The sequence below is a fragment of the Corvus hawaiiensis genome, chromosome 5 (assembly GCF_020740725.1).
Source record: "Corvus hawaiiensis isolate bCorHaw1 chromosome 5, bCorHaw1.pri.cur, whole genome shotgun sequence".
Classification (NCBI taxonomy): domain Eukaryota; kingdom Metazoa; phylum Chordata; class Aves; order Passeriformes; family Corvidae; genus Corvus; species Corvus hawaiiensis.
The window spans coordinates 44,885,242-44,906,611 of NC_063217.1; the positions used below are offsets into that span (position 1 = coordinate 44,885,242).

Here is a 21,370-nt window from a genome sequence, read left to right on the forward strand (position 1 = left end):
GCAGCACAGGCCAGGTCCAGGGTGAAAAGAGACACTACTACAACACCTGCTCAAGTCATCACTGAGAAACCTGGAAAATTAAACCAACCTTTCTGCTGCTATGAGCTAATTTTCCCTGCTTGCAAGTATAAGTCACTTGGTATTTTTCAAAGTTATTTTATTAAATGGAGAAAAAGCCCACAGAGGCAGGTCAAAGATGCAGCTACAATATGCTTCAGCGTGTATACCCAGTACATAACTGTACATCCCAGTGCCTTACTTGGTCTTGTCTAGCATATTACCAATTGCTTCTTCTTTATCACATTCTGGTTTTTTCAGCTCTTAGCTTAGAGTAGCTGCAGCACTGGGGGCTTACTGTCCAAGACATACCTGTACAAATTCATTTTACAAGAGGCATCCACTTAGTTATATTTTTATGATGGGTGTTTTTGACTTCTTTTAGGTGTGATTTTTTGCATGTTGGTGCTGAAGTTTTTTTGCCCCAGTCAGACATTTGACCCAGACTTCTACCATATTAAAAATGAATTTTTTGTCTCTATTATTTTTTTAAATAAAAACACCTTGTGCATTGTGATGACACATGTAAAATAAGTTTTTCAGGCTTGTCCCTTGATCCCCTTCTTTTACCTCCCTTATTTTATGAGATATAATCAGAGCTTGCTGCTTCTGGATGTGAGTGTGGGGACTTTTCTGGATCTTGATGTGTTGGGGCTGTCTGTTATTTCCCAGCCACCAAGCTTAACTGTTGTGAAGGTTATAAATGTATTATCTGAGAAGAGGCTGTTGTATGTCTAAGAAACCATTCATCTGAAAAGCAACAGACAAAATATAATACCCCTGCATAATTCTTCTATTCATTGTAGTCCCATTGCAATGTTTTATAGAGGTAAGACTGAGCCTTTTCTCCCCAGATGAGGACGTGTGGCATACTCTGCTTCCCTGGCAGTTCTGCAGTGTTGTGCTGACATGGCAACTTTGGATGCTGATTCTTGTCTCCAGAACAGTGCTGTCTAAGGCACAGCTTCCTGACTCCACAGAGTCTCAGTCCTGCTTTCTTTTCTGCAGCAGAATTAACTGGCAGTGGATTCAGACTCTCAGTGTCACATTTTCATCAGTATTTGCAGCAAGCACTGTCCTTTCTTGTTCCCTTGTTCTAACTGGTCTGTTTGTTTTAAAATATAAATGTGCAATATAAAAAGTGACAAAAACAGTGACAAACTATGAGAATGCAATAAAATTTTCTTGATTGAGATTCCAGTAGGATGATGACCTAGAGTGAAGATACAAGTAACAAACTCCAGCGTGATGCCTACTTGGGATGGATTCCTGCCTTTCCCTCACTCCACTGTCTCTTACTCCTGCATGAGCCTGTTCCTTAGCCTTGCAGAAAACTTGGGGGGAAAAGGTGTGGTGTTTTTTTTATTCTGCAAGGTTAGTGAGTGGAACTGGCTTATGGAGATGTCTGATGATTGGAAGGACTAGGGTGGAGGTTGAATTACATGGCTAAAACCAGGACTTGCACAGCCAATACAGGAGAGGTAGAAAGAAGAAAAAGCGAAATGGAGTCAGAAAGGGGAAAAAAGCCTTGCCTGTTTAGCGAAGGGAATATATTTGATCAGTTCAGCTGACTGGAACTGTGGTCCCTGTGTTTAGCCTTAATTATTTCTGCTTCCACTCTCTCATCCTTTAGTCAGGCTCTTTTAATTAGTAAGGCCTTCGCAGTAGGGATTGTGCATAATCTTGCAGCTGAGATAGAGTTGGAACACTGATGTAGTAATAGTAAGTCCAGCAGATCCAGCTCAACTACTGGAACGATAACTGTTGGATTTGTTCCTCCATTTAAATGATAGTGGCTCTTTTTAGTGTGCATCATAGGAGTGATATCCTCTCTTCTTTAAAGAAAATAGAACACTCAGTTTTTCTAGGTAATCTGCACTTTGCAAAATAAGCAGAACCAACAGGTAGAGAACTTTCTGACTTGTGAAGCAGAAGCTGGGTGAAAAACACAAGTGAATTGCACCAATAGTTGTTCCAAATATTTTGAGCAAAACCAAGGCACAGGTACAGGGAGAAGTAGGGAGGCACAGGCCCCTTGTGCTTACGGGGCTGCAATCTTCAAACCACTCCCCCCACCCCCACCTTAGATTTAGGCTAATTGGAATTTTTAAGTCTATTTCTTTGACATACTTTTGAAAATTAAATATTAATGACCTGCCACAACAGCTGGTGTCATAGTACAGACTGGTGGGCTCTGTGCCTTTGAGCTTAAGCTTTCTAATATATCACACAAGTATTTGCTTGCTTGTTGCTGCACACAGTGGATGAGGTGTAATGTAAGAAGAGGCACTCCATACACAGAGTGACTTAAACTGTACCTTTAAATTAGGTTCTCTTAGTTCTCTGTGTAGTTTCATTTTGGAAAAGACCTGTGGTGTCCTTCCTGGTGCACAGTTAGCAGGGAATGAACTGTGGCAGCTGAGGCAACATTTGGCTTAAGGGTAAGAGCTGCCAACAGCTGAGTGCCTCAGGGAAACACAGCCTAGTCAGTTCTGCTTTGGCATGGGGACAACCTCCAGCTAAAACTGAAGTTACTTCCCTCAGCAAATAGGCATTACTGAAGAATAAAATAAAAAAAAAACCCAAAAACAACAACAACAAAAAAACCCACCACCCATCGTCATTATAAACAAGAGATTTATTTTTATGGATGAATTATTCAAGGATCATGAAACAGAAAATAAGCCAGCTTGAGGATGTTGGAAAGCGTTACACCAGAAACATCAATATTAATGTAGCAAATTGTGGAAAACATGAAATTAGATAAAGTGCTAAATTTTCAGTCATATCAGTAGGATCATTAGCAGCAATTAGGAAACAGCAGAATGTAGGGTATTAACATTGAAGAGGAAATAAATACATTTTGTATTTTTTTTTCTGAAGTACAAATTATTTGGAAAGCCCTCAGTGTCCTCCACGGCATGGAATTGTGCATGTACTAAGAAAGAAAAGCAGGGCTTGTATGCTGCCACTGAAATTTAGCACTGACAACGAGGCAAGTCAGTCTGAAGTATCTACAGCACAGATAGGCACTGGTTGCATGCATGGTTTATACAGTGGTCCTCTCCTTTTAGTAACCTACCCAGTGTTAGCATTTATGGGTCAGGATCCCATGCGACTGGTGTGCAACTCTTCATCACCACTGACAAAAAGTACCAGCACTGCTTTGACAGGATCAGGTAGTAACTCCCACAACTCTCAAAGCAACTAAAATCCATGGGAATGCAAGCTGGGCTGTCCCTGGGAACCTCTTTTTGAGAGACCTTCAGGTTAAATTCAATCAATCAGTGTGTTTGAAATTATATATACTTTACGTGCATATTTTATAGACTCATAGGATTCAATCTATACACTTCTGGAAAAAAGAATTTAAAATCTTACTCTATATAAATATTTATAAAAGTCACTTTATTCATAGAAAATTAGATTCTTCATTTTCTTTGAATTTATAGTGAGAGTGCCCTGCATAGGCATTGTGTCTCTACACTTGGAGTGGTAGACTCTTAATACAGCATTGCTGACATTAGCAAAGCTACTCCAATTTACATCAGCGGGGAATGTGGTCCATAGGACCTAAGTTACACTAGAAGATAATAAGAATTTATTTCTCAAGCATTGTTTAGTGAATTCAGCCATTAAAACATGGGAAGTAATTAACATCTCAATATTACATATTGAAATTTAAAATATTGTATAACTAGCATGTTAGGCATATATTTTTAAACTTAATAGGATTGGCATTTGCTTTATGGCAGTTAAGCAAATCAGATTCTGCGTAATATGGGTAAATCTGCAGTTTTCACCAAGTCTGTGTACCTAGGTCATGCCTGCCACTAGCACCAAGGTATTTTTGTATCACTTGTCCATTCTGTCACATCTAGATTTCAAGCCACATGGCACAATTCTCATGTATCTGAAAAAGTATTTTAAACCTACTGAAGCTAATAGGAATTCAGCCAGTTTATGGAAGGCATGACTAGGCCTCAAACAGATCCTAGGACTCAGATTATTGCACTCTTCATCTCAAAAGCAAGACGGACACAAATTCAAACCAAATGAAGAAACTTTCCCTCTTCATGTTCTTATTCTTTTACTTGGCACTGAGCGTTTTTTTGAATAAATCCCATTTTCTTGTCGGCAGGCAGCTCCATTCATGTGGCCGATGCTTTCACTTGCACCTTCTTGTGGAGAACTCTCTTCAGTTGTCTGAAAAAGAAAGGAGATGTCAGTGGAGGCATGTGTACATCTTCCACCAGGCAGCCACTGGACCTGATTCCCATTAGGTAGCTCTGCCTTTCTATTAGTGCCACAACTTCTTAGTTCTGAAAGAAATTGAACTGATTGTGTATAAATGTCTGTGAGAGTAGGCTTGCACTCCAAACCTAGTAAAATCTAGGTATATAGCAAATAACTCATCAGGTCTCTGCTTAATTACTACACCCCTAGGCAGCGGAGCTACTGCATTCCCACCCCCACAGCACCACCAAAACCCACCAAAGGGCAGTTGAGCAAGCTTTCCTGTATAGAGGGTGACTTGTTTTTAAGGGTGTGAGAAATCATATGTGATTTATACAAAGCTGGAGCTGCAACCTAAAAAGTCCTAATTTGGATGCATGTCAGCCATTCATACTCAAGGAGCTGTGGTGGAAACAAAACCCTTGGAACTCTCTGAAAACCTGGACACCTTCCAGGCTGCAGGCTGGCTTAGAAAGCCAAATATCTTTCAGTAGCATGTAATACCAAGAACCAGTAGTTGCTGACTGCTGGGCTCATGACTTCGTGCAGCCCAAAGTCTGGTTGGTCTTGTTTGCACACAGGCAGATAAGGTGAGGGGCTTGCCTATAACATGCTGTAGGTCTGGATTACTCAGCTCTTTTTAGATTTGCCCCAGTGAGACAGGGTAAATCCTCTCAGGTTTCTAGTAGCGAGTTACTCTCTGAACTCAGTTGCAAGGCACAGAGCTGCTCACGCTACCCAAAATGAAGGCATGCCCTACCAAAGTAATTTATACTTGCTTTGCCGAACACCTATCTGAAAAAGAGCTAAAAAAAATTTAAAACATACTTTTCTTTTACACTGTACATTTGTAGATGCATTATTTTCTGTCTTCATTCCAGTGGCCTCTTCCATTTCTGAAAAAAAAGTAATAAAATAATTAAATTAAAAAGAAGGAGGGGAGGTGGTAAGTAAGCATATTTAGTAGCTGGCTGAAGTATATCAATCAGCTATTCCTCTGGGCATTTATCACACAAAAGAAAAACTGAAGAGTGATGAATACTTCCTAAAACATTTTTCGAGGCAATGTGATTAATCTATCAGTACTGTATAGCTTGGGGGTATTTAGAGAACAGAATAAAATTAAGAATTTGACTGTAGCACAGGGGTATCAGAGAGACCTTTCAGAGCAGAATTCTGCCTTTGTCCAGCAGGTTCACGGAAGTTTAGTTGTTATATTCTCAGAAGATGGGAGCATTTCATGTATAACAGGCTCCAAGAGCCCTTATACTAACAGTATAAGTGATGTTATTTTCCCCTGGGTTGGTTCTCAGGTAAAAGACAAATAGAGCCTGAAAACCTTCAGGCTAAATTTGAGTGAGACAATCACGTTCCAGTACACTAGTTAAAAAACAAACAAAAAGAAAAAAAAGAAAAGCTAGAGCACATTATGGAAAGTTACACCAGTGTATCTGCAGTGTGTTTCAGGCCTGTGCTGAATTAACATATTCACTCCTTAACAAACAGCATATGTGACCAGAAATGAGTAATAACACTGAGTCTGTGAGAGAATGGCTCAAGAGCAGGATTTTGCCTAAAAGTTTGGATGAAGTACATATGGGGCTTTGTATTTATTTATAATAATTGTCATTAAGAACAGCAGTTTGATGAGTGGTAAGAAATGCAGTTGATTACTTTCCCTTGCATGTAATGGCCTAGGCTATGATGGTGTTTCATTGGGAAATGAACAAAGAAGAGTATTCCTTTGAGCCCTAAGACACACATACCTGTAAGAAGTGCATCAATTGTCTCCACTGCGTGTTTTGCATCTTCCATTGTTAAACACATTGGTGGTTTAAATTTTAAAATGTTTCTGTAGGGTCCATCTGCACTAAGAAGGATTTGACGTTCTTTGAGTCTGTGGTAAGAGGGAACACATGTGTTAGACAGATATAAAACTATGTTGTGTCCTGTCACTTCCTTCAGGCTGAGACAGATGTTGAAAGTTTTCTTTTTTAAGTACTAGGTTACCAAAAACTACACAAATCTAAAATTAAATTAATGACTAGCTGCTGGAGAATATTAGGAGGGTTTGATCACTGCACACAGTTTTTAAGAACTACTTACTTGTAAATAAGATGAAGGGCTTCAGCTGTGGCTGGTGTTCGCTTTTGCTTATCTTTCACCAGATCCACTCCAACAAACAATCCAACACCCCTGGAGTAGAAAAGAAAAGTACAGGCAAGTGAAATCCAGTGTCAGTAACCGAAGCCTTCTGCTGCAAACGCAATACCTGCTTCTAACACTGTAATTCCCTTCCCTGGAGGACAAATAGGGGAAGGAGCGTGAGAGAGGAGACTTCGTCTTTGGTCATCTTTTGGCGACTTCACACAATCAAATGGGATAATAGATATTTCTGGATAAATAAATTTACCTGGCTCATTAAAGCTATATGGCCAGATAAGAATGACAGAATAATTTTCTTTCATTCTTATCCTGAAAATCTCAAGCCAGGGAGACAAATAATGAAAAAAAAGAAGTATAAAAACCCCACAACCCAACCCTTTCCCCCCAAAAAACTTGAAGGCAATTATCCATGGTAGTAACAAGAGATGAGGAAAATCCATAGTAACGTCTCACAAGGAACTGGACCAGAGATTTGAACAAGGTCTGCATGATTACAGCGGTGTGCGGACAACTTAGTGCATGTGGATGGCTCTTTCTCCTACTCTCCCAGAACTTTTCTAGTGGCTATGCTTGTAACTAATTAAGCAGATGGATGGACAACTTTTTTTTAAAAAAGTATTGCCTTACAATACCAGTTTTGGGTAGTCCATTTTAAGAGAGAGGTGTACCAAAATCATGACATGTTTCCACTCACACCAAGTTTGTTGCTTTTTCTAGCATAGTTACTTTCTTCTCTGAAAGAATTACATTGCTGTAATGCACCCACCTGATATCTCCCACTAAGGGATGTTTCTCTTTTTGCTCAGCCAGCAACTCCAGGAGATAATTTCCTACACGTGTGGCATTTCCTTGGAGATCTTCTTTCTCTATTACATCCAGCACAGCCAAGCCAATGGCACAAGACACTGGATTGCCTCCAAACTGATAGCAAAGGCAAAACAAAACATGTCATCAAAATCAAAACCCATCATAACAAAACATTCTTCTGTTTCTATCCATGTTGCTTTCACTTGCCCTCTTCTGCTTGGCATGTCATGAGGAAAAGCTTGAAAAGGTGGGGATTTTGTGCCATTCAGGCTGTGGAACGCTGTCCCCTACACTTGGGAAAGGGAAGGGCTCCCTCTTCCTTAGCTTCAGGTTGCAGTAGTTTGAAAATTTCAGGACTGAAGCATTCAGCTGATTGCAGGCAAAATGCTCCTGGGAAGAGCAAGTGGATGACAGATTTTATATATTTTGAACCAGAGAGTATAAACTCCATTAAAAACAGGGGAATTTGTGGTAGCTGGGAAGAAGGCTGAGTCACAGGAGCAGAAAGAGGGCTCAGTAAATGAGATGACTGAACGTCTGTGGCATGCACACAGATGAAATGTTTCCTAAAGGGTCACTGTTTTGTTAGGTGTCAGCTGCAGAGCAAAGTCTGCCAGCGCATGAGCTCCACCACCACAGCCTATCCTAGAAAATGACATTTTACATGATCAACATTTCAGAGGGAGAGAGGGAAAGAGACCTAAGCAAGAATTTATCTGTATGGATGTGAGCTGAGATGCATGACCTGCCAGAGAGCTTGTGCTGGTCCATGTGATGATGTACCACTTGATACAGAGCATATTTCAAAGCCTCTTCACTTGCTTTTAGATATTAGACTGTGGTTGACTCGAGCTCTCAGTAGTGTGATGCAGTGATGGATGCCGATGTTATCTGGATCACCTGGAAAACTTCTAACTGCCAAATGCTCACCAAAAGAAAAAAAAAGGCAAAGCTTCACCTATGAACTTACTGTATTGAAATACTCCAGTCCAGAAGCACCAAAACCTTCAGCAATTTCCCTTGTTGTGACTACACAAGACATAGGGTGTCCATTGCCAATGGGCTTTCCCATGGTGACAATGTCAGGCACAAAGTCTTCACCTTGCAGCTGGAATGCCCAAAAATGCTTCCCAACTCTGCCAAAGCCAACCTGGACCTCATCAGCTATGAACACTCCACCCACGGCACGCACATACCTGGAAACAAACACAATAGTTTGAAAGTCTAGTGCTGCAGAACATGGCTAGGCAATAAAGGACAAGGCAGTCTGCATCACAGAAATTCTGCAGTGTGAGGCCAAGTCAATAAAAAAAGAAAGAATACAGTTATAGCTATTTTATAGCTATGAAATTTTTAGTGTGCTACATGTTAAGGAAAAATTTTGACATTTTAATGTCAAATGGGAGTACTGCAATGGTACTGCAGGATTATAACTGGTTTAACTTCATCTTCCATCAAATTTACGGCTGAGGATTAAAGATAAGTAAAGAATGGCAATTATCTACCTAAAAAAATTAGCTGATATTCCATAAAAAAAATTGAATTGAAATCATACTCTTCAATAAGTACAAATGAACCACAGATAGCCAAGAACAGGAAAGGTTAACAGCTGAATTGATTAGATAAGTCTATACTGAAAAAAGCTGTTTCTTTGGTTAATTTTCCCGTTTATGCCCTTATGAAGTGCTGTACGTACTCTGCCACTTTCTGGAAATAGCCCACAGGTGGAATTACTTGGCCTCCACAGCTCTGCATGGATTCAGCTATGAAGGCAGCAATCTACAAGAGACAAACTCATGTGAGAGCTGTGTTCATCTACTTGGCCTTGGCACAGATATCTAACACTCTAGAAATAAATGTTTAAATGTGGGCATTTATTTAATCACGCAATGGGCTGGACAACTGAGAGCTCTTGAAAACAGCTATGGTTAAAGGATTTATTCACTTTGTAATCAGGAGTGCCCAAATTTGCAGTAGCCAGGGCCACCTTTGCAGCCTGATGGGAATGCATGGACCTCCATTAAGCCCTTGTCCCATAGCTGTGGAATTGGATGACACTTCCTGGTGTCAGTGGATGTTGAATTACGCTCCTGGGAGCTACATAAATTTATTTACAAATGTTAGTTTACAGGAGACACACAACAGTGGGTGCCATTTTACCTAAGAAGTTAATAAAGCTTGCAGGTATATGTGGTTTTTTTGTTGAATCCAGAACACCAGGCAGAGGTGGGTAGAAGTTGAACTGTAAGATGACCTGCGGCTAGCCTTTGGGCACCCCTGCCTAATGCAAATAACTATGCAAATAAAATGTCAGCACGAGGCACTTGACAAAAGAAGAGAAAAATTCTACAGATGAAATAATTCCAGTTGCTAGGAATGAAAAAGAAAGTTATTTCAAGTCAGGAAGTGTAAGAGCAGCATATCAGACACACTGGAACATCAAAATTCGTTTCTTGTCAACAGCAGAGGTCTATGCAGCAGAGATACGATATTACCCCAAGGTCTCAGCATAAGTCTGCTATTTAAGGGATTGCATCCCCACACCACTTGTGAACCCCTCCCTGAGCATCAAGAGGTCTCTGTGCTGGTGCAGTCTTCCTGGAAACAAGGCCGAGCAGTAACGTGCAAAGAACCGTACACTACATTTGAGTATACGGCCAAAGAGTACGAAGCGTCCCATAGCATGTGAGGCTTAGCCTTTAGCACAACTTGTCCTGCCACAGGTCTATGTCACCAAAACCTAAGAAATATGCAAAAGAAAGGAAACAAGGGAAGAAAAAACAAAACTATCCGTTAGTAGAGAATAAAAAAAAAATTGATGAAGAAACTAAAAGAAGGGTGATGTAAGTCCATTGGACTAAAAGGGAACATGTTCCAGTCTCTGCTGAAGTCTTCTGGGACTTCAGCAGGTTTTGGACCAAGCCCTACAAGTCTCAACACACTAATGCCATCATATAAAAGATTAACACACATTTTAGGTACCCCTGTTCAGAAATTTTCTGGTTTTGTCAAGGTCATACTGTGTATGATTGAAAGTTTCACCTTTTTATATGACTTTGAAGTTATCTTAAGTAAATAGGCTCAGAAATGTAGTATCAAGATTTTAACCAATACATTTTCTCCATGTCCTGGAATTTTTTATATATGCTTACTAGAATTTGTGATGTAGTTTCTCAGCTGACCTCAAACCTTTCCCTATGATATTTACAATCTACCGAGTCAATGCATAAAATAAGAAATTTAACAGCTTCGATTGTATCTGCTTATATAAAACTGTGTAATTGATCCTTTCATTGATGCCTAGAAAAATTATGATAAGAGCATCAGGTAGAAAAATGGCCCATTTTGAACATAGAACCCATCGCAGAAAAATAAAGGGAGAGGGAAGCACATGAAATTGGGAAAGAAACAAGTCCTTAGTTGCCTGTTACATGCCCCCATGCCATAACAAATAGATGAAGCCTCTGCATTTCCAGAGCACAAAAAACACACCTTGCGTCCATTCTTCTGTGTTTCTTCAATAATCTTTTTCACCTCTTCAGCATAAGCACTTGCTGGATCTGGGTGGTCTTCCCTATATTTCCCTCTGTAGATATCTGGAGAAGGAGCCTGAAAAGACCAATTTATTTATTTGTTTTTATAAAGGCCATCCTTCTGTGAAACATTTACTTTCTTTTCTATTGCTCCACTTTATTGGCTTTCCACACAAATAGGTGATAGGAGTTAGGACAGCCTGGATGTTTGCTTTGAATTGCAAAAATGCTTACTGGAGCTTAAACTCAATCTGGGCCTGTCATGCGTTCAATATTACTGAAAGCAGCTGTTGTTAAAAACCATCATCTACCTCATCCACCTTTCAAGACTGTCCTTCCTCTCCCTCAAGACACAATAATGAGTACCCATCCACCACCTTATTTCAGATTCTTGCAGAAGATTCATTTCTGCAACTGGAGAGCGGGGTTTTCCAGTCTGTCACTTCCCTTCCAGCATTTTAGTCATGGTACAAATCTGTAGGACATTCAAACCTCTACAAATGGTGTTAGGTTCAGTAAATAAGAGAAAGGAAGTGGTTTAAAAAGGTTTAAAACTTCAGCAGTGCAGTTAACGCAAGGAGGTCTAGATAGGAAAGGCCTGCTTGGTGTGTATTTCTGGACTGAGAAAAGTCTTTGTCTTTTTAAGATACACAAATTTAGGTGAAAAATCACACTCCCTTAGACACCCATGAGTCCTATACCCAAATCTGTGTAAACTTGTGCAATCTGCCTTTCCAGTTTTTGGAACTAGACTCAAAGTCCTGCATATCTTTAGCCAAACCAACTCAATGGATATTGGCTAATTTCATCAAACTGTGTAACTAATGCAGTGACTAAGAAAACCTGTAGCAAAATTAAGGAAATCAGCCTCACAGATGAACACCTGCTTAGAAATCCAAAGACAAACAATTTTGCTGTATTTATTCCACTGAAAAACTGCCAAGCATATGTACACTAGCATCAGCAAAACAGAATGAAAGTATATTTACTCCAGAAGTGGGTAATTCAATATGCTGCATCACAGGCAAAAAAATGACCAAAAAAACCCAACCCAAACCAAAACGAAAACTACACTTACCACATGCACATACTCCTTCTTGCTGTCCTTTCCCAGCTGGTTAAATTTATAGGGACTGATGTCAATCAGAGATGTAACATGGCCATGGTAAGCACTGTGTGAGTGTTAAATATCCAAGTCACTTTTCAACAAATGTATAGGAGAGCTAAATTTACAACTGTGCCTATACATAATCCAGAATAAGCAACTGTATCTGCAACACAGTAGCATTGTTTGTGAAGGGATCTTGATTTAATTTACTCAGGCTTTCTCTCAAAGACAATATGAAATTGCTGTGGACTTCAATTCACTAGCAAGAGTGGAAACAGGATAAAATCAAGTGCCAGCACGGGGACAGACTAAGATGATGTCCCCTGGACTGCACTGACTTCAAGGTGGCTGCCCTAGCAGCTTTACCTGGAGCTGAAGGGTGGGTCCAGCTCCTTCATTTCCAACCCATGGGCCTCACTCTGGCCAGCCCAAGCTTTGCAAGCTAGACTCCAACATGGTTGTGAAGACTCTCAGGAGTGTGCATTGCATTGAGAAGTGGGGACCTTATGCGGCACACCACTATTTGCCCTGCTGGCACTGCAGGAGAGGGAGTTTGACAGAAGCCACTGTCAAGAAAAGGATATTGTTTGAATAAAAAAGTTTTATACTGCAGAGTATGCTAAAGCTGGCTACTACTGAGGCCATTTGATTTAGAAATGAGGAACCAGAGCCTTTTGAGCCTAAAGCATGTAGCATCTTTATTGAGAGAATAATAAACACTTTTGTTCAGCTTTAAACTTGAAGCGAAGTGAACCTCAAACCAAATCAAAGACGTGTCACGATCTCTTAGGAGAACACACACAGGTTAGCGTGTGGCTGACAGGAGTCTGAACACAGCTGAGTCAAACAAGCTTTGTGCTGTTCAGATAGAGACATGTGCCCTTGCAATTGCTCTGTCTGGACTTTCTAATCACAATCTAAGAAGAAAATCCAGTACTACAGCAATGTCACCAAACCTACAGCTGCATCTAGGATAGAAAAACCCTGAAATGTGGTCGGCCACCTACCCTGTGGCTGTCAGCCCTCTCAATGGCTCCTGATTTTGCAGCCACTTGGTTTTGTGTGCGTACTTGTGTTCACTGGAGGAGAGTTGAGCATCATTGCAGCACTGCTGCAGAACTACAGGATCTTTCTTCTTGATCACTGAATATTTGTTTGTGCAAAATGAAACATGTCCGGCAACACGTGACAAACAGAAAGCCCTTTTCTAGAGCAGTCCAGTAGCCAGACCACTCACTGCTGTTGAAACCAGCATTTAAGTCTCTGGCCTGAATTGCTTTGGGAATCTTTCTGGGAAATGCCCTCTAACAGGTGACTGACCTTCTGGGGTGACCGACAAGCTTATTTTTCAGAGATCTTCAAAATTTGTGTTTATCCAAATGTGAAAAAGGGATTTCCTGACCTGTTCTAAGACAAAAGCAACAAAACTTTTCTTTCAGCAGGCAGTGGAGTACAAACAGCAGGGGGTTGCTGCAAAGCTGCTTCTGAAGTAATGGCAGGAGTTGCTGGCTGCGTTCACACGAGCTACTCTGCGTACTTACTTTTCCAGGGTGATCACATCTTGGTGCCCACGGTACTGCCGAGCCAGTCGTAAAGCAAGATCATTTGCTTCAGACCTGCATAGTAACAGACACAACAGCATAACAGCGAAGAAGTGCTTCCAGCTAAAAGGGTATTCTGACAGATGACAAGGCATAGGACTCACGGATATAATAAATCAGCACAGCAGACTCTGTTACTCTACAGATTACAATGCTAAGGTTGAGACTATAAGTGCCCTGTAAGGGAGCAAAGAAAAAACAGCCCTTTGTATAAACAGCAAACAAAGAGATGCTTTATTTCCCTCCCCCAGTTTGCCTGTAGATATTTACCTCCCCTTGGTACAAAGGAGACCAATTTGCAGCTGAGAACACAATGTAGCCACTAATCCCCAAAAAGCCATGTCCCATCTCCCACACTCCACAACTCTGTTCTCCCCAGTGCTTGCAACATCACAAATCTTCGCGCTGGAAGAAGACTCAAGGTTCCAGCCTGATCTGTCACAGTCCCTCTGCTCGCATGTCCCTGCAGGTTGTGTGCTCTGGACATGTAAGCGACCGCAGACTACTGAACTGCCTAAAGAAGACTAACTTGATTCCAAGGTTATCTGTCAATTTACAGATGGCATTCATCAGTTTGTGTATAACATTCATCGATTTGCAGAATTAATTTCCTCTTGCTTTTTTCCCCAGACTTTTTTTGCATAGCATTCAGCAGGCTAGTTTCATGTTTTAGCTCTCTTGTTTTGAGCCATCACTCTAAATATGATGGCTACAAATAGGAAGTAAGTTTTGATCAGTGCTGGATATATTTTTGTTGCATGTTACTAAGTCCTACTTAGTAAGATTTAGACCAAGCTGCATTGAGTGTCTATCTAAAACAGGAGCAAAACAGTCATTAAAAATAGTCATATAAAAAAATACAATTCAGACCTACCCAGAGTTAACAAAATAACAAACAGAGAGTTTCTCAGGCAGGGTGGCTGTGAGACGCTGTGCATACTGAACGAGGTTGTCATGCAGGAAGCGGGAGTTTGTGTTGAGCAGTTCCATCTGTTTTGTTGCAGCCTTTATCACATACGGATGACTGTGGCCCACTAAAGAAGAAAATAATTAGTTATTACTTGCAAGCAGTCAATTACTAAACCACAAAAGGACGTTCAGAGAAGCACTGTGATCATCACTGGGTAGACATGTGTCCCGATCCCTATTGGAAATTAAGGAATGGAAGCAGTCTCACAAGCCAAACTGCTTACCATGTGCAACATTGTTGATGCAGTCTAAGTATTTCTCTCCTTTCTCATCAAACATGTATTGGCCCTGAGCACGCACTATCTTCAGAGGGTCCTTGGCATAGAAAACTTTGCAGGAAGACCTAAAACATAATAAATATAACACCATTTTAGTTTTCTCATTTTTTCCCCCTCCTTGAGTGTTGAGTGGGTTGATTCTTCTCTTCTGCAAAGAGCTTGTGAGTCATTCAGCTGGTGGTCAAGCAGGGGCTCTTGCTCACAGTGAAAAGCCATGCATTTCCCCAGGCACAATGGGAACAGAAGTTGGTCTTTAATAAGGGTGTTCTCAAAGCTTGACTGCCTGCAATTGATTTCACGGGAGAGCAGTGTCTGCACGTCGTTTCAGATCCTTATATGTCCTGCTGTGTTCCTAGGCCATAGTTCTGTTTGTTTACATACCTCACAGACATCTATGGCCAAGTAACTCACTGGGACTAAAGTAAGCTGTTAAGCACTGTTTTACACGATAGCCAAAAAATCATTACGCAATGGATGACTGTAGCATATAGAGGTCACAGTCAAGAACAAAACAATAATGCCTTGCAGGCTTTATTTTCAGAAGTGCTGAGCAGGTCCTAAAAACCTCACGTTCTCACCCTGTCTGCTTTGGATAAAACCTTTAAAAGCAGCTTTTTATAAGTATCTAAATCACACTGACTTCCAGAAAAATTCAAGCTCCTTATAAAATTAACCAAAGTCCTCTTTAAACACTTTTTTTCTTTCTTTTTTTTTTTTCCCCCTCCCCCCACTCTTGGAGAATATGCCAACTATGTAATTATGTTGAATGATATTACTGAGCAGAAGGAAAGTCTTCTGAACTGTAGTGGTGTTTATATGACCTTGGATAAACACAGTTGTTTCCAGGTAAGTCTGAGAATTACTGTTGGGTATAGTTATATGAGGTTATGAACTTGTAAAGCCTGAATGTGACTCCTGGATACTGAGTAGTTTGCTTTCTTTCTCACAGCTTCTAGCCCTGTTGCATAGTTCTTTTCTGACATCTTCAGCTATTTCTCTGCTATGCTTTGAAAGCAATGTCCATCATCATTGGCCATTTCTTGACCACAGGTTTCTTTCTCTAACCTGTCAGTTCATTCTGTGAAAGTTTCTTTTTTGTTTGCCCAGCACTGCTCAATCCTACAATCCTTGCTCAGGCAGGACTCCCTTAACAATGAGCTGGCCCCTAAAAAGCAGTTGATTTTCTCTCTTTATGAGGCCATGGCTTTAATGAATCTTTTGTTATGAACTTTTAGTAGGCTTTCTATATATGCTACACATTTAAGAAGCGATTAGCAAAATATATCTGTTTTTACAACCTGGACTTACTTTTCACTTGGCAACATCCACTGAAGAAATAATTAAAGCTGCTCATCATGTATGAACCAACGTTGCCATACAGAGGGATCAGATACATGCACAGGCAGGACTATTGCTCAGATCACAACCTCTGGCAGCCCTCCTGCATGTCCCTCAGTTAAACTTAAGGAATAGCCACAGCTTCATTCAACAGAGACGGCTGTTTTGCAGGTGCATGCACAAAAAACCCCAACCCTGCACAGCCCCATTTTAGACATACACCTGGGTACCACATTCTGGCTGCTTGCTTCGATCTGTTGGAAAAGTGAATGATGCGTTTGATGTGCAGTGTTTTAATGACGGCATTCCCCACCTGCCTAGGGAATGCCGGCTGGCCCCGAGACTTCCCAAGCCAGAGGGCTGACAGGTCCTCTGTGTGTCCATGTCCCCCTCCCCGCTGGGTCTCGCCGCGGGGCCGGAGGGGCTGCCCAGCACTAGCAGCCCCGGGGCAGCGCCGAGCGGGTCCGGACGGGCGCTGTCACTAGAGACTGACCTTCCTCCTCCTCCTCCTCCTCCTCCCCTCTGCCCCTCTCCCGGCCCCGCCGCCGACCCTACCCGATGTGCTTCCTCCGAAGGGCGAGGGTCTCCGCCTTGCTGTAGAGCTCCTCCATCCCGCCGCAGGCTCGGCACGGCTCGGCTCGGCTCGGCACTGCTCGGCTCGGCACTGCTCGGCTCGGCTCGGCTCGGCTCGGCTCGGCTCGGCACGGCACGGCTCGGCTCGGCTCGGCTCGGCTCGGCTCGGCTCGGCACGGCTCGGCTCGGCACGGCTCGGCTCGGCTCGGCTCGGCTCTGCACGGCACGGCTCAGGAGAACACCGTCCGTCCCAGCTGCTCGAGGGTTCCCCGCCTCTTATGCCGGCGCCGGCCCCGGCCAAACCCCTCCTCCCCACCGCCCTCTCTCCCGCCTTTCCCGGCGGGACGGGACGGGACGGGACGGGACAGGACGGGACGTCCCGTTACGACCGTTCCCCCATCTCCCTGATCCCCCTGGGTTTTCCTTTCGGGGGACTCGTGTTTCCTGTTGAGCTGAGGCGGGCCAGCCGCGGGTGAGCCCCATGCCCTGGAGTTTGTTGGGGTTTTTTTTTGTTTTGGGTTTTTTTGTGGTGTTTTTTTTTTTTTTTTTTCCTAGGGATGCAAACCAGCACAAACTCGCAAAACAGATTTGGTGCGTGGGGGCGGCGGGGGAGGCGGGCGGGTGCTCAGCTCCCACGGGCGATCCTGCCATTCCTGCCAGTCGTCGGTCATTCTGGTGGCCACAGCGTCGCTGCCACAAATATGCCGGGGGACAAATGGGGAGGAACACAAAGCGGATTATTTAATCAAAATCAAGGTCATGATTCAATGTCCCTCTGTGCTTCTTATGGCCCAAAATCTGTTTGTAAAAGTAGGCTGAGATACTACTTGTATACGTCCATCAAAGCCAGTATCCGTATTTGCGCATTTCTTGTAGAGTGAGGCAAATTAGGAAGATCTACGGTTTGCCGAGTTTTGTACATATAAATAGAAAAGAGCCCTGGTACTCAAATACATTGGTTCACTCTTAAGTCTGGGCAACACCTAAATATACCTAGTCCTTGATCACTTTGTAACCACAGCAGCAATACAGAAGTGACTTGCTCAAATGTGGCATTTCTTCATGGTTATACCTGGTAACCATCTCACTGGACATCAAAGCCCACAAGAAAAAGAGGGGAGAATAAGATGGGCGAAGAAGGACAGAATTCACATCAAAAGGCATCACATTTCTAAACAGCGGAGCTGCTGGCGGAGCACCTCAGATTTACCTCCAAGCATGCACCGTCTCCTCTGGAGGCTGCTCCTTGAGCTGCATGAGCAGAGAGCAGGAACACTCGCCCACAGCCCTGCCACCCCATCTGTAGCTCGTCTGTGCCACCTGCAGCACTATGTTTGGAAGAGCTTTCAGAGAGCATATGTAAAGCCACATAATTTCCTGTGCTGATGATACTTCCTTTTTCTTGATCAGTATCCAGCAAGTCATCCCAAATTGTGCAGACTGAAGAAACATACTTCCCAATTTTTACATTTTTTTTTTAAATATCTCTGCCAGCAAGCCACCTTTCTGCTTCTCTAGACAGCACTTCTTTCCATCCAGTCATTTGCTTGAGCTTTCTCAGTGTTAAATTTGGAGCTTTCACATTCTGTACTGCTCCATTGGAAACCTCATCTCACAAACCAACAGCGCAGCAGAAGTCATAGCAGCTCCACCTCTATATCCCAGCAGAGACAGCTGCTGCCTGTCTTCAGTGTCTTGTCCAGGCAGAAAGACTTTAAAAGACATGAGGGAGTTGCCAAAACTGTCAGCTAGGGCAGTATTGTACAGGCAACGATGAGATTCATTGATGGGGCTCAAGAAGAGAACAGGCATTTAGATCTGCTAACCTCCAAACAGAGCCAAGGCTAGAGCCTATCAGGAATGCTCTCTGAAATGCTTTTCCATTTTGCCTGCATCTCTGAAAACTGGGGAATGATATTTAGCATAGGGTGGATGCAGTTCAAGTTGTACTACACCTTATATACTGGACTTTGCAGCAATCCCTTTGTGCCAGCAATGTACAGACAGGCTGGGGCCAGGCAGCGATTGGCAGCATCGAAGGCTGAGAGTCCCGACGCATTTCAGGAGAGATGCTTTTCCCACACTGGGCTGGTGCCTGCCCTCTGTCGGCGCCGAGCACAGCCTTGTCCCTTCCTCCCGGGCTGCTGCCGATGCCAAGACTAGAAAAATCTCTGTTGCTTATCTGCCTGGTCTTGCTCACACAGAAACCCTGGACCATAAATATATTTAAGGGATATACAAAATACTGTGCTGCTACTTCTTCAGAAGCATGCACTGACAGCCCTGTTATCAGGGCTTATATTTCAGGTTTAGCAAAAGCAGGTTTGTTCACAGCTAGTTTAGTAATTGCTTGAAGCAATAGCAAACTTCACCCAGAAAGCTTGAAGTGGTAGGTGAAGTAGCTTCTTAGAAGGGGGAGGTTGTTTCCCTGTTCTTTCAAAGCCATGGAAAGGGGCTTAACAATCAAGAAAATATCCCTCCCTCTTGGCTCCTAGTTCTTTCATGCTCTTTTGATACCATGAGCACGAGCAAGCCTGCCAAGTCTCATGTGTAGAGCAGAGGAGGTCTCTCCCCCAAGAGTAGCAGAGACCCTGACACAAACGCAGGCCTTTGCAGCACTTCATAATGCTATGCAGTAAATATTGGGAGCTATCTCTGCATAGCAGGATTAGAATAGATTAAAAATAGTTTGGTTTTTTTTTTTAATATTGTGTTTCAGTAAAAAACCCAAAACACAAACCAAAACATGCTGTTTACTCCAGCCTGCTCTGTTCGCTTTCCAAACATTTTAATTTACTTTTTTCCATGCTTGTATATGGGCTTTGTCCTGGCATAGTACCAGAAACCAGAAGCCTGGCTTCCTGTATGAAGGATGAAAAGGAGTACATATTTCTAAGAGCTACCCAAAGTATCCAAGTAAGGCGCCTCTGGCTAACTGTGAAGGAGTTCCTCTGAAAAAAAATATATTGCTGGTGCATCCTGAGAAGCAAACCCATTGCAGATGGATTGCTGTGAAAATTGATCTGCACTGAAGATCTGTGTCAGTACAGAAATTTAAAGATGGACAAACCATACCTGTCTGCACATTCCCAGGGACAGGCAGCTGCTTGGCATTTGCTCTGGAAAGGGAATGGACTTGGCCTGTGAGTTCATGCAGCGACCGGCCCCAAGTCAGTTAAGCACAGGGTGTGTCATCAACATTTGTTTTTATCAGTTTTATCTCAATCAGAATCGATTACTTCACAACAATTTTAATATACCAAATAGAAGAGAGATCCTAAAAGCTGGCAAAAAGTTACCAGGTACTTGTTAGCTCCAGGAGGGAGCAGCCAAAGGTGATGTCAGAGAGACCTCGTGACAGCTCCGCTTAGGTGTGGGCACTTTGGAAACTCGGTCAAGCTGTAACCTGCACATACAGAAATAATCAAGGCATTTATCATCTATTGAACATTCTGTCTTGGTATAAGCACATGAACAAAACCTGCATCTTGGTTATGTGACAGGAGCTGTGTCCACCTTTAACCTGGGAGAAAAACTAAAGCAGCTTGAGTACAACTATACTAGCAGACAGTGATTATCTCTGAAGAGGTTTGTGTACAGTATTTGCTGAACTCTACTGGTCGTATCTACATACACATTTATATATGTTCAAGTAGACACATGAAGATGTACATACATATATACCTACATATGAGTGTACACACACATACATGTAGATACATATATATGAAACAAACCACTGTATTTTTTTACTGCATCTAGGAGGTGGGAGAGGAGGATGCCCTGTGAGTACTCCATCTGGAAATTCACAGAAGCCAATGGAAAACAAATTAGTAACCCTGGGAAGACAGGACTGCCTGCAGCAACATGACTTAAATGTTTTTGGCATTCTCCTGTTTTTCTTTTAGTATTTCTTTGGGTGAATTTGTTACTACTTGCTGGAACATGAAATGCTTTGTCAGCACCTTGGGTTTTTTGTTTTTTTTAAACGTTTGTGTGTGGTTATTATAATTGAACTACAAGGTGAAACTGTGTGAGACGAGGACATAAAAAGCAACTTCGGTTGCATTCTTTTTTATTCGGGTTGGGATTAGCAGCATTAGTAGGTCCACAAGGCAGAGTTGCATAATAGCCTTTAAGTATTTAATTAAAACTCCATTTTAAAAATAAAGAGGCCAATGTGGGAGGCATTTCACATGCAGTCCTGCATGTGCTTTGGCACATCCCAAAATTATGAAGGATACGTGTGAATAGGAGGCAATGCTAGAGTAAAGTCACGTCCCATGAGTGCAGTAGGATGTGAAGGCTATAGGATATTGGTTACCTGAGATTTGGCTCTAAAGCATCTAAAACTCTAAAGGGAGCAGAGTAGTGAAAAATAACGGGGATGCTGTCAAAGCACTGAACGGGAAACCCACGGGGTGTTTGCTCTGGCAGCAGTCCAGAACACACGTGCTTCTTTTCTGGCAGGACATCTAGAACTGCATTCCTCTATGAAAGTAGAAGAAAGAGGGAAGCAAGAAAAGGGCAAGAGTGGCCACGGCTGAAGCAAGGATGTCACCTGGGTCAGGGCTGCCCGGCTGGGGCGGCAGCAGTGCTCGCAGCCCTCAGGGCCACATGCTCAGCCTGGCAGAGCACAGCGCATGCGGAAGCTGGAAGTACCTCATCCAGGAATGGGAGCAAAGACATTTTTAGTCCCTCCAA

General features: G+C 42.5%; 1 protein-coding gene across 1 annotated transcript; it reads right to left on the minus strand.

The window, feature by feature from the left end:
- Positions 1-2,677: 2,677 nt before the first annotated feature.
- On the minus strand, positions 2,678-16,795 carry ETNPPL (ethanolamine-phosphate phospho-lyase). Its single transcript, XM_048302909.1, has 13 exons — positions 16,649-16,795; positions 14,702-14,820; positions 14,383-14,542; positions 13,449-13,523; positions 11,878-11,971; positions 10,759-10,875; positions 8,963-9,045; positions 8,237-8,462; positions 7,226-7,380; positions 6,400-6,489; positions 6,060-6,190; positions 5,122-5,189; positions 2,678-4,263 (listed from the first exon to the last, which is right to left on the minus strand). The coding sequence occupies exons 1-13, from the start codon at positions 16,702-16,704 to the stop codon at positions 4,132-4,134; spliced, it is 1,506 nt and encodes a 501-aa protein (XP_048158866.1). The 5' UTR covers positions 16,705-16,795; the 3' UTR covers positions 2,678-4,131.
- Between the last annotated feature and the right edge of the window lie 4,575 nt (positions 16,796-21,370).

Coding starts and splice junctions, on each gene's coding strand:
- ETNPPL (XM_048302909.1), bottom strand. CDS start 16,704: ATGGAGGAGCTCTACAGCAAGGCGGAGACCCTCGCCCTTCGGAGGAAG. Junction 10,876..11,877: donor AGAAGGAGTATGTGCATGTG/GTAAGTGTAGTT, acceptor TGGTCTTTTCAG/GCTCCTTCTCCAGATATCTA. Junction 9,046..10,758: donor CACAGAAGAATGGACGCAAG/GTGTGTTTTTTG, acceptor TGTCTCTTGTAG/ATTGCTGCCTTCATAGCTGA.